This window comes from Podarcis muralis, chromosome 6 (genome assembly GCF_964188315.1).
Source record: "Podarcis muralis chromosome 6, rPodMur119.hap1.1, whole genome shotgun sequence".
Taxonomy (NCBI): Eukaryota; Metazoa; Chordata; class Lepidosauria; order Squamata; family Lacertidae; genus Podarcis; species Podarcis muralis.
The window spans coordinates 7,639,531-7,651,867 of record NC_135660.1 but is presented as its reverse complement, the minus strand read 5'-3'; the positions used below and the strand labels follow the sequence as shown (position 1 = coordinate 7,651,867).

Sequence of the window (12,337 nt, the reverse complement as noted above, 5' to 3'; positions counted from 1 at the left end):
ATTGTATGGTTTGTGTGAGCTGGGCAGCAGGCCGAAGGCACGTTTGCAAATAAACCATGATGTAAGGCAAACCATGGTTTATTGTGATGCATGAGGCAGACCAACACTGTCCATTCTAGATCCGTTTGTAACAAAATCCATAATGGGCTGTTTAAAAAAAGAAAAAAAAACATTGTGGGTTCCTAGGGCCAGGTAGAGAAGCCTAGGGACCACATTCCCCCACCTCTTGTCCTAGAGACCTGAGATTGGTCACCCCAAACCCTTCTCTTTCCCTTAGAAACCATCACAGCTCTCTTCAAAACCCGCTTCCGACTGGACTTCCCTTTCGACCTGCAGGAGCTGCCGGCCTTTGCTGTCATTGGGTGAGTTTCGTAGGGTTTCTCTGGCGCCACCCCACACTTCCCTCCCTCCCGGCAGGACCCCTCCTCCCCACACTGAGGCCTTCAGTGTAGTGGTTAAGAGTGGTAGACTCATAATCTGGTGAACCGGGTTCGAGTCTCCGCTCCTCCACATGCAGCTGCTGGGTGATCTTGGGCTAGTCACACTTCTCTGAAGTCTCTCAGCCCCACTCACCTCACAGAGTGTTTGTTGTGGGGGAGGAAGGGAAAGGAGAATGTTAGCTGCTTTGAGACTCCTTAAAGGGAGTGAAAGGCGGGATATCAAATCGAAACTCTTCTTCTTCTTCTCTCCTCTTCAGGATCGCCAGTGGTTTTGGCGGGGCACTCTTCGTGTACTTCAACCGGAAGATTGTCCAGTTCATGCGCAAGCAGAAGGCCATTAACCGGTTCCTCATGAAAAAGTAAGACACAGTGGCCGCTGGACACATGGGTGCCTTGTCCTGAGCATGAGTGGGGCCCCAGAAGAGGGCAATGGAGGCCCAAGGGTGGCTTAATCCAGCTGTGTAACATTTGGAGTCAGGCTGGAGATGGAGGTCCGAGGCCCTTTTCGTACCTACTTCTGAGTTGATATTTGCATGTTTTGGACTACAATTTCCATCGTGCTGGCTGGTGCTGATGGGAATTCTAGCCCAAAACCTCTGGGGGACCCTGGCTCAGAAGTAGTCTGATAAACTAGGGAGGTTCCTATGTGGGTGAGTGTTGGGCGCATTTTATTTCAAGTGGTGAATGCAGCCCTGTATGAAATGCTGCAGAGAGTACACTGTTCTAATACCGCTTCCACCCAGCTACGGGGAAATTGTGGCTGGGGGGGGGGGTGTCCCTTTCCTGCCTCTCCCCCACTCGCATGCGCCTGAATCCACTTTCTGTGCCCGAACAGTCGCAGAATACTGACCTCCCCTGGCCCTTAAGACGAACCCTTCTAATCCACCAAGGGGCAGCTTCTTCCCCAAGCAAGCGGCAATGACCTTCTGAGCCTCCGAGGGTTTGCCAGCCTTGGGGAGCATAGTTGTGCCCGTTTGTTTGTTTGTCTGTTTGTTTATTATTATCACCTGTCACATTTACATCCCGCCTTTTCCTCCCAAGGAGCTCGCGGTGGCGTTCTTGGTTCTCCTGCTCCTCATTTTAGGCTCACAACAACCCTGTGAGGTAGAGTCGGCTGAGAGGCAGTGACTGGCCCAAGTTCACACCCAGGGAGAGCTTCGTGGCTGAGTGGGGATTTGAACCCGGCCATAGTCCAATGCTCTAACCACTACACCACGCTGCCTCTGTTGGGGGGGGGGACGTGCAGTGATGCCACTCTCTTTTTTTAACCACTGCTGTCTGTGACCTTCCAGGCGCCTGCTGTTCCCCGCTCTCGTCACGCTTCTCATAGCAACGCTGACCTTCCCACCTGGCTTTGGGCAGTTCATGGCTGGGCAGGTAATTTGTAGCTCTTGAACATTTATTATTATTAGTAGTAGTAGTAGCAGTAGTAGTATTTGTTAATTGTATATACCACCCTTTATCAAGAGATCCCAGGGTAGTGAACAGCATTAAGAACACTTCATGTAGCATCAATAATAAAAATATAGTCATAAAAAAATAATAATGACGGTCTCTCCCCCTCCCTCGGCTCACCTAAGAAGAGTAACTTGCAATACTGTGTTGACGGTACCCTGTTTATTTATTGCTATGATCCACTTATAGGCCACTTAACTATCTGTAAGATAGTTTAATAAGTACCGGGGGGGCGGGGGGGGGGGGATAAACATCCGCATCAAATGATGTGGGTGGCAAAATGCATAAATCGTATCCATAAGCATAACGTAACATAAATAAAACCAGGGAGAACTACTGGGCAGTACAGTCATACCTCGGGTTGAATGTGCTTCAGGTTGAGCGCTTTCGGTTTGCGCTCCGTGGCAACCCGGAAGTAACAGAGCGCGTTACTTCCGGGTTTCGCCGCTCGCGCATGCGCAGACGCTCAAAATGACATGAGCGGAAGTGGCGAAACGCGACCCGCGCACACGCAGATGCACCGTCGTGTCTTACGTTCTGTTCAGGATGCGAACGGGGCTCCGGAACAGATCCCATTCGCATCACAAGGTACCACTGTATAAGGTAAGATTTCAAGCCATGCAACATACCATACTTTTCTGTGTATAACATGCCCCCGTGTATAACACGCCCCCTATTTTAGGGGACTCAAAATTAAGAAAATGGGGGGGGGGAGATTCCTGAAGTTGTTAAGCTGGTGATGGGGCAGAGGTATTGAGCTTTTTTTCAGGGGAGATGCCAAAAAGCGCTCACCCGCCAGACCGACAAAACAACCTATCCTCTGTCCCATCGCCAGATAAAGCAGCAAATAGCCCGCCCAATTGCTGCAGTGACAGCGAATCACATTGCCACAGCCACCAATAACAATCTCCAACTCGTGGCAGCAACCACTCCCACAGCCCCATGATGTATAAGACGACACCTAATTTTGAACATGATTTTTTAATTTTAAAAGATCCAGTAGAACCTCGGCTTATGTTACCCTCGGGTAACGTAAACTTTGGGTTGTGAAAGCGACAAACCCGGAAGTATTTTTTCTGGGTTTGGCTGCTCACGCATGTGCAGAAGCACTCGTATCGTGCTGCGTGCATGTGCAAAACAGGCACCTCTGGTTGCGGAAACCTCAGGATCCGACTGGAGCTACCAAACGCATCCTGTCCGCAACTGTACACGGAAAAATACAGTACATGCCGCCGTTTGCCCAGTGCCACTTCGTTTCACACAACTGCTACAACCATTCCCCACTTCTAACATTACCTCTGTCCCTAAGGAAGACTGCGGTGTTAAGCCTGTTCAGTTCTGTAAACACACAGCCAGAGCTTACACTTGCGGGCAGACATGGCTCCCTTCTCGCCCCCTGATTTCTTCCCCTTCTTCGCCTCTCAGCTCACCCAGAAGGAGACGCTCGTGACCCTGTTTGATAACCGCACGTGGGCCAAGCAGGGCCTGGCTGAAGAGTTTGAGTACGTGGGCCCCTCCGAGGCCTGGAAGCACCCACGCTCCAACGTCTTTGTCACCCTGGTGGTCTTCATCCTCATGAAGGTGTGTCGCCCTTCCCCGTCACCCCTTTCTTCCGGTCGAATCATATGATTGTAGAGTGGAAAGGGACCCCCAAGGGCTATCCAGTCCAACCCCCCAGCAATGCAGGAATCCTGCCCCTACAGCCATCCCTGGCTGGGATCGAACCGCCAACCTTCCGCTCAACCGCAAGGTGCGCTTGACCCATTGTGCCACTGAAGCAGTTGCCAGCTGCAGGGAACCGCAAGCAGTAAGTGGCGAGAGCTGCTTAGGTCCTGCTCGAAGGCTTCCCATTGGAGCAATTGGCTGGCCACTGCGAGAACAGGGTGCTGGACTAGACGGGCCATTGGCCTGATCCTGCAGGGCTTTTCTCAGGACGACGCTGTCCGCAGCATCCGTGAACAAGAGCTTTGCTGGTTACCTTCCCAGGACTCAGCTGGGCTGAGTCACCGAACACTTGCCCCTGGGTCTTCAGGGCTGTGGTAGAGACGCTGCTGAGGGGTCTAGAAAATGCAAGCATATCTTTCGTTTCCTGCCCACCCTCTCCTCTCCTTCCTCTCTCCCTTCCCCCTGTACTATCTGATTGCTTAAGTGCTGGAGTCAAAACAGCCTCTTCTCCCTTTGCAGATGAAACCGACCAGTAGGGAATTCTGAGGACTTCTCCATTTCAGACTGCAGCTGGTTCCTTCAACCACGCTGCTGCAGATTAGTCCCCAGGCACTCGGGTCTCGTTTGCTGGTTCCCAAGCTTCCCCCAACAGGGACCGCTGGAAAATTGCAGAGGTTTTCCTGTCTGCTGTGGGAATTGTAATCTTCAGTCTCTTTTTCTGTCCTGGGGTTTGGGCCCTTCTCCTTTCTTCTCTCCCCCTCCCACAGCGCTTCAGCACAAAGAGGACACTTGGCTTCTGCCGATAGGGCATTCCTGGTTCTCCTCTCCTGATAACGGACACCTGTCTCTTTGTCCTCTCCCCAGTTCTGGATGTCAGCCTTGGCCACGACCATCCCAGTGCCCTGTGGAGCCTTCATGCCTGTCTTTGTCATTGGTGAGTAGGAGACCCTAGAACTTTCTCTGTGCTTCTGTGCAATGATCCTTAACTCTGCCCAGAGAGGATCAAGCAGCCTCCCTTGGTGGCCAATGGGAACGGGACAGAAATTCATGCCGTTTGCATTTTAAAAGTGACCTGGCCTAATTCACACTTGCCAGACCAATAAGCAAACTGAAACGAAGCCTTCCTTCGGAAGTTGCAGTTCTGCAACCAATGTTTGCGTGTGAAAGGTGCATATAGCAGTGAAAATGATTCACGTTTTGCACACAGAATTCCATATTCTGGGATAAATGGCACAAAATCACATATAGACAATGCATGCAAATTTTCATATGAACTTTGTTTAAACAAAAAAATAGGCAAACTAATAGACTGAGAGTAACCAAAATTGACAAATATTCACCCACCCTAGGGACCACTTTTGACTAAAGCTATTTGTGGTGACAAGATTACCCATAATTCCTTTGTGCACGCTGAATAGCCGTTTCTGCTCTTGTTTGTCCTGGTCCCAAGCCCTACATCCCCCTATTGCCATCTCTTCTGTGGATTAAAAAACAACAACACGTATGGGGTTTTATTTTATTTTTGCAAAACTTAAAGAGCCAGGAAGATTTGCTGGCAGGGAAATGGGTATCCCAACTTCTGCAGGAACTCAAGTTGCCTGTGGGTTCTTGGTGCCTGGATTTGTGCAGTTTTATTTTTTTGTCATTTATTTATATATTACATTTATATACCGCCTTCTGCCAAAAGATCTCAGGGCAGTTCACAAGATAAAAATACAAGATAAAAGTATAAATAAATAGTTAAACCAGAAGCAACATCACAATACACATTTAAAAGGCTGTAGAAGATTAATCAGCCGAAGGCCTGGTTAAAGAAGAATGTTTTTGCCTAGCACCTAAAGGTGTGCAATTAAGGCACCAGCTGAACCTCCTTGGGAAGACTGTTCCCCAAATGGGGAGCCACTGCAGAAAAGGCCCTTTCTTTCTCTTTCTTTTTTTCAATATGATTTTTATTAAATTTTCTGTTTTACAATTTCAGATAAACATTTTGCTTACTTAAGATATCAGTGACTTCCCCTCTTCTCTTTCCATGGTTCATTTTGCATATCTTATATCCTATCTTATATCATATCTCTCTGGGCAGGTGCGGCCTTTGGGCGGCTGGTGGGCGAGAGCATGGCAGCATGGTTCCCGGACGGCATCCACACCGACAGCAACATCTACCGCATTGTTCCTGGCGGCTACGCAGTGGTGGGTAAGAGGCAGCTTCTCTTGTACCATTTCCAAAAACTGGGATGTTCAGGTGGGGGGTGGGCACTCCCTCGTCGAAAGAGGGTCAGGGCGCGGTGACAGGAGCCCAGATGGATCAGACCAAAGTCCATCTTCTTTTCCCACGTTGACCAACCTTGTGGGCAGCCCACAAGGAGGGCTTGAGAGGAATAACCCTCTCGGGCTGTTTTTGCTTCTTAGCAAGTGGTATTCAGAGCTGCACTGCTTCTGATCTTGGAGAGAGTGCGTGTCTCCTTCTGTAATCCTCATAGAACTCTAGCCCAATGGTTGCCGTTAATTTGACTCTGAATTGATTTTAGAACTGATTTGATTTTAGAATGTATTTCAATTAACTGATTGTGATTTTATGTGAACTGTGTTATTTTTACTGTTGTTAGCCACTCTGAGCCCGAATTCAGCTGGGGATGGCAGGATATAAATTAAAAAAAATATATTATTATTATTATTATTATTATTATTATTATTATTATTATTATTATTATGCCAGTCACAGCTGGGAGCTACTGATAGCCTTATCCAAGGTGAATTTTGACACCCCATGACCTCTTTGGCCCAGGAGCCTTTGAGAGTGATAGGAGCTGAAACAGAGCTTCTGGATCCTCTCTGAGTGTCTCATTCAAACTGTGGATTTTCAGACATGGGCCCCTTCCTCCACCACCACCTCTGCCAAGAACAGGGTGGCATAGTGGTTAGCGCCTGGGGACTTCCTGATGAAGAAGGAACGACTGTTAAGCCACTCTGGGAATGGTAGCTCTGTGAGGGGGAAGACAGCTCTCCTGACAACTCTCAGCACCCTTAGCAGAACTACCACTCCCAGAATCCTTTGGGAGAAGTCATGACTGTTTAAGGCGGCATCATCATAGTATAATGCAGGCATAGGCAAACTCGGCCCTCCAGATGTTTTGGGACTACAACTCCCATTATCCCTGACCACTGGTCCTGTTAGCTAGGGATGATGGGAGTTGTAGTCCCAAAACATCTGGAGGACCAAGTTTGCCTGTGCCTGGTATAATGTGTGTATAATGTGAATGCAGCCCACGCCTCTGCCTCTCCCTCTGTCATCATGGACCTTTCCACAAACTGCAGCAGTCCAGAGGTTGGGACTGGGGCCTCTGAGCAGGGTGTGTGGAAGCTCACAACCAGGGGCCAGATGTGGCCCTCCAGGGCCCTCAGTTGCTCAAGCCTCTCCGCAAGCCATGCCCTCCATCAGCCCTGATTAACTCTCTCCTAGAGTGTCCCCTCTCCCAGCTGAAGCTCTAATAATTCCTCTTGGTTGCCTGGATGAAGAACAGAGAGGAGGGTGTGGGTGTGGGTGTAGAAACTAGCCTGCTGTGCAAAGGCAAAATTTGCATGGGTTGCCCTGCCCACTTTTGTCCCTGGCCCCACCCACCACTGACATGTGGCCCCAGAAGTGAGGGGGTTGTGTCGGTCTCCAAAAAGCATTTCCTCCCTTTCCCCCCTAGAATGCATGAAGCGTTGAGGTGTGGCATTTCCGCTGGGGGTGCCTCTAGGCTCCCAAGAGCCATCGTGAGAGCTGGACTGGGCTTGGCATACTGCAACCGACCCCTGCCTGGTCTTTTGGGGTGGCTGGGAGCTTTCTCAGGCCCTTGCTTGCCTCTCTCCCCTGCTGGCTCTAAGACCTCCCTGCGTTTTTGTCAGGATGCTGTCAGCGGCTCCCGGCTGGTTGCCCAGGAAAGTTTAAAGACAAGGGAAAGTTTCTTACCGTCCTTTTTTATTTCAATGTTACAGAGAGAGGCTATAGAACCCAGCCTCTTGGGTAGTGTCGTCCCGAGTGAATCTCCACCCCCGTCTCTCCCACTTCCTCATTCGTCTCCTCTACGGGTCCTGCTACGTGCCCTCTGTCTTTGAGCTCTTTGCTCTCCTACTTTTAAGGCTCGCCAGGTTCTGGGAGATGGGGGGTCTGAAATGCTTGCTAAAGACACTGTGTCAACCAGCTTCCGCTCCGGTTCTGCCTCCTCCTTTCCCATGATTTCCCAACTTTCCCCCTCATCTGCCTCTGAGTTGGGACCTCCCGGAAACCCCTGTTGTAAATCTATTCCTTCTTCCTCTTCCTCCTCCCTGGAAGGGTCAGGATGAGGGGAGGCGGCCTCCACCATTCCTCCTCCTCCTCTGCCCAGTCCCTGACAGTTTCCGAGGCACCTGAGCGGACGGTGTCCTTCACACAGCTCACTCCCGTGCTTAACCCCCACCAGGTGCAGCTGCGCTGTCTGGAGCCGTCACTCACACCGTGTCCACGGCGGTCATCGTCTTTGAGCTGACAGGCCAGATCTCCCACATCCTGCCGGTCATGATCGCAGTGATCCTGGCCAACGCCGTGGCCCAGAGCTTACAGCCCTCTCTTTACGACAGCATCATCCGCATCAAGAAGTTACCCTACTTGCCAGAGCTGGGTTGGGGACATCAGGAGTAAGTGTGCCTCTGTGCGTTGGCCTGGTGGCTGTCAGGGACGCAGAGGAATTGTGGGAGGAACCAGCTGGGGAACCCTCAGAGGAAGAAGGCTCAGAGCCTGGGAAGTGGTGGTGGGTTGACGGTGAGCGGTCAGAGGGAGAAGCCTGGGAGGAGGAGAAGGAGGAGGAGGTGTTGGGAGTGAAAGAGGCAACAGGGCTTAGTGAGCTGGGAGACTCTGTGGCAGAGAGAAGTGCAGAGATGGGTCAGGCTTCCTTCAGCGCCTCTTGTGTATTACAGGAAGTACAATGTGCGCGTGGAGGACATCATGGTGCGCGACGTGCGCTACATAACCCTGAACTGCCGCTACCGCGATCTTCAGGACGTGCTGCATGGAACCAAAATGAAGAGCTTGGCTTTGGTGGAATCAGCTGGTAAGAGAGAGGCAAGGCAGATCCTCATGAATATGTCTTTCCAGAGGAGTAGCCTCTGTGTTGGTCTTTTGCAGCAAAAAAATATAGTCTTCTGGCACCTTAAATACTAACAAATAGATACAGTGGTACCTCTGGTTACGAACTTAATTTATTCCGGAGGTCCGTTCTGAACCTGAAACTGTTCTTAACCTGAGGTACCACTTTAGCTAATGGGACCTCCTGCTGCCGCCGTGCCGCCGGAGCCCGATTTCTGTTCTCATCCTTGGGCGAAGTTCTTAACCCAAGGTATTACTTCTGGGTTAGCGGAGTCTGTAACCTAAAGTGTTTGTAACCCGAGGTACTACTGTACTTGGGTATATTTATCCTGGAAAAGAGGAGACTGAGGTGACATGATAGCCATATTCAACTATCTGAGGAGTTATTACATGAAGAGTGGAGCAAGCTTGTTTCAGGAAATTTTTAATGTCTAATGTTTTACATTTTTTTATGTGCTGTGAGCTTCCTCGAGTGGCTGGGGAAACAAGATGGAAAGCCAGCCAGATGGGTGTGGTATAAATAACATTATTATTATTATTATTATTATTATTATTATTATTATTATTATTATTATTATTTCTGCTGCTCCAGAGGGTAGGACCTGAACCAATGGATTTCTGACAGTAAGAGGTGTTTAATAGTGGAACAGACTCCCTCGGGAGGTGATCGACCCTCCTTCCTTGGAGGTTTTTAAGCAGAGGTTGTGTGGCCATCTGTCATGGATTCTTCAGCTAAGATTCCTGCATTGCAGGGGGTTGGACTAGATGACCCCTTGGGTCCCTTCCAACTCTAAAATTCTGTGATTCTGGTATTCTTTCCTAGAGTACAGCCCACTTCATCGGGTACAGGAAGTGTTATCCTCAGATGCATAAATACATAGCTGCTGGGAGGGGTTGTAAGTAGTGGGTGAGATCCTTGTTTCCCTCACCCTCAGCAGTCAGGTTTGCCCACCTGTCAGCTACCTGACATAGTGACTCGCAGGCCAAATGGGGAGACCCAACAGGCCTGATTGAGTAATTGTTGGGAGATTTCCCACCATTGCATTAAATAGATGCCATTCTTCTCATTCTGGAACCTGCCAATTCCACGTCCAATTGGAACAGAAATTCTGCTGAACGATGGGCAGGGGAGGGCACAGAGTGAGTCTCCAAGTCTCCACCTCTGCTGCAGAAGCCAGACAAGTACAGCCAAGCCTCCCTTTTTTATTGGCTTTGTTGAGTTCCTCGTGCTTGTCTTTGCCTCTGCAATGCTCACATAATGCAGGCAAATAATAAGCGTTGCACATCTACAATTGAGTGTTTTCATCGATTATTTAATTGAAGGCCTCTTTCATGGTGACAAATTTAGATCCTCCAACTTCTCCTGACGCCTCTTCCAAGGCAGCTGATGTAATAGGCTATTTTCCTACACGTATCGATTTAGTGAGTCGGTGGAATAGTTACCACAATAATTTGGCCAAAATGATAACAAAATCAGAGCATTCAGGGCTGGAAACATAACTGGACCAGAAACGTTACTAATCCAATCACTGTCAGTAACGCAGCCGTCTTTCCAAATCCCTCTCAAGTTTGTTTGTTTGTTTTGCTTTTGTTTTCACATGGATGAAGCTCCAGTAGGTTTTTGCACCCTCAGGCACTGCCTCCATCCATCGTACACCTTGAGCAAACAGGACTTCCGTATACACATTTCCTCCATTACTTGCTGGGCTCTTGGTACCCTCAGCTGCAGACACCTCTTTGGAGGGACTCTGGAAATGTCTGTGGCCACTCATCCTGCTATGTGGAATCACAGAAACGTAAAATTATAGAGCTGCAAGGGACCCCAGAGGTCATTTAGTCCAACCCCCTTCAGTGCAGGAATCTCAGCTAAAGCATCCATGACAGATGGCCAACCAACCTCTGCTTAAAAACATCCAAGGAAGGAGAGAAACCCCCCCCCTCCCCAGGGAGTCCGTTCGAGCTCTGACTGTCAGAAAGTTCTTCTTGATGTTTAGTCAGAATCTCCTTTCTTGTAACTTGAAGCCGTTGGTTTGAGTCCCGCCCTCCAGAGCAGGAGAAAACAAGCTTGCTCCATCTTCCATGTGACAGACCTTAAGATATTTGAAAATGGCTATCATATCTCCTCTCAGGCTCCTCTTTTCCAAGCTAAACATACCCAGCTCCTTCAAGCGCTTCTCGTAAGCCTTAGTTTCCAGAGCTTTTATCATCTTGGTTGCTCTCCTGTGCAAGCTCTGTTCTAGCTTGTCAATATCCTTCTTAAATTGTGGTGCCCAGAACTGGACACAGCATTCCAGGTGTGGTGTGGCCAAGGCAGAATAGAGTGGTACTATTACTTCCCATGATGGAGCTACCCTCCAGGCTGGTCCAGAGGCTGCAGCTTGTGTAGAGCCAGCACGTAGGCTGTTTGCAAGAGGAAGCCACTGCCAACATAGAACACTTTGTCCATGGGATCTGCACTGGCTGATCATCTGCTACTGGGCAAACTCGGAGGCAGAGCATAACCATCAGGAATTTGGTGATCATCACTGCCTCCTGTGGGAGTGAGTTTCACTCTGAGCTGTGTGAAGAGGGACTTTCTTTTCTCTGTCCTGATTTATTTGGCCTCATGGTTGCAGTTTTTGACCGGTGTATTAATTTGCACAAGTAGTTCTGAACCTGACTAGGATTGCAGAACCTCCTCTTCCAATATGTGCATTCTGGGGGCCTTTTTCCAGACTTGCCTCCAAAAACCATCTTGGCGAAGTGACTATGCAGCAGCACCACCCTCTCTCTGCCCCCCTTTCATCCCTCCTGCCTGCCACCTGTTGCTCCCTGGGAGATGCCATTGTCGTCCTGCCTGCCTGGGGCTTGATCCTCTCCTCCCTTCTCCTCCCAGCTTCATGCCACGCAGCTCCCCTGCTGTGACATCGATATCTTCCTGCTAGCCACAGCTATCATTTACGGGGCTACCGCAGCAACAGGGACAATGCCGTGTTGTCATGGCAATTTGCAAAGTTTGATGGGGAGGGAGTCAAAGCCGACTGATTGGAGCCAGGCCCCGATAAGCAAGATAAGCTGGCAAGGAATGCACATGTCTTCTGTCCTCCATGTAAAGACCTAGAAGTTGTGCTGACTTGCCACACCAAAAATCAAGACCCCAGCTGTGCATTGCAGCCGCCTCGTGGTTCACTCCCAGAATCCATTTGCAACAAGGCAGTGAACAAGCAAAGGCGCAGTAGCAACCAGCAACTTCCAGCCAAAGCTTCTGCATCAAAATACTTGGCTGTCTCAGAGGCTTTTCTGAGGTATTGCGGTTCATCAGAAACTACCTGCGTAGCAAAGCGAGGATCATGTTTGAATACTCGCTCCTGTTACCCAGAAAACATTGCATTTGGACAGCTAGCCCCTTTCAGGAGAAGGGCACTCATAAATTCTCCCAGATGACCCATACCTTTCTACGCACAGGGGTGTTATTCTGTCTGTGGGTCTGAGGATTTCCCTTCAACGTGGAGCACCTCCGCCCTCCCACACAAAGTAGCCCTGTCGGTAGAGCATGAGACTTGATTTCAAGGTGTGAGTTCGAGCCTCACGTTGGGGGAAAGATTCCTGCATTGCAGGGGGTTGGGCTAGATGTCCCCCGGGATCCCTTCCAATTCTATGGTTCTATGAAATGCCTGTATTCTGAAGTGGCAAT

General features: G+C 49.6%; 1 protein-coding gene across 2 annotated transcripts in view; it reads left to right on the top strand.

The window, feature by feature from the left end:
* The window catches only part of CLCN2 (chloride voltage-gated channel 2), a 75,334-nt gene that overhangs the window by 51,596 nt on the left and 11,401 nt on the right, over nucleotides 1-12,337 (top strand). For both annotated transcript variants that reach the window (XM_028731699.2, XM_028731700.2), the window contains exons 9-16: nucleotides 278-362; nucleotides 698-799; nucleotides 1,733-1,817; nucleotides 3,321-3,476; nucleotides 4,425-4,494; nucleotides 5,644-5,754; nucleotides 8,003-8,216; nucleotides 8,496-8,629. In XM_028731699.2, coding sequence (XP_028587532.1) covers nucleotides 278-362; nucleotides 698-799; nucleotides 1,733-1,817; nucleotides 3,321-3,476; nucleotides 4,425-4,494; nucleotides 5,644-5,754; nucleotides 8,003-8,216; nucleotides 8,496-8,629 — 957 coding nt within the window. The remainder of the gene's footprint in view (nucleotides 1-277; nucleotides 363-697; nucleotides 800-1,732; nucleotides 1,818-3,320; nucleotides 3,477-4,424; nucleotides 4,495-5,643; nucleotides 5,755-8,002; nucleotides 8,217-8,495; nucleotides 8,630-12,337) is intronic.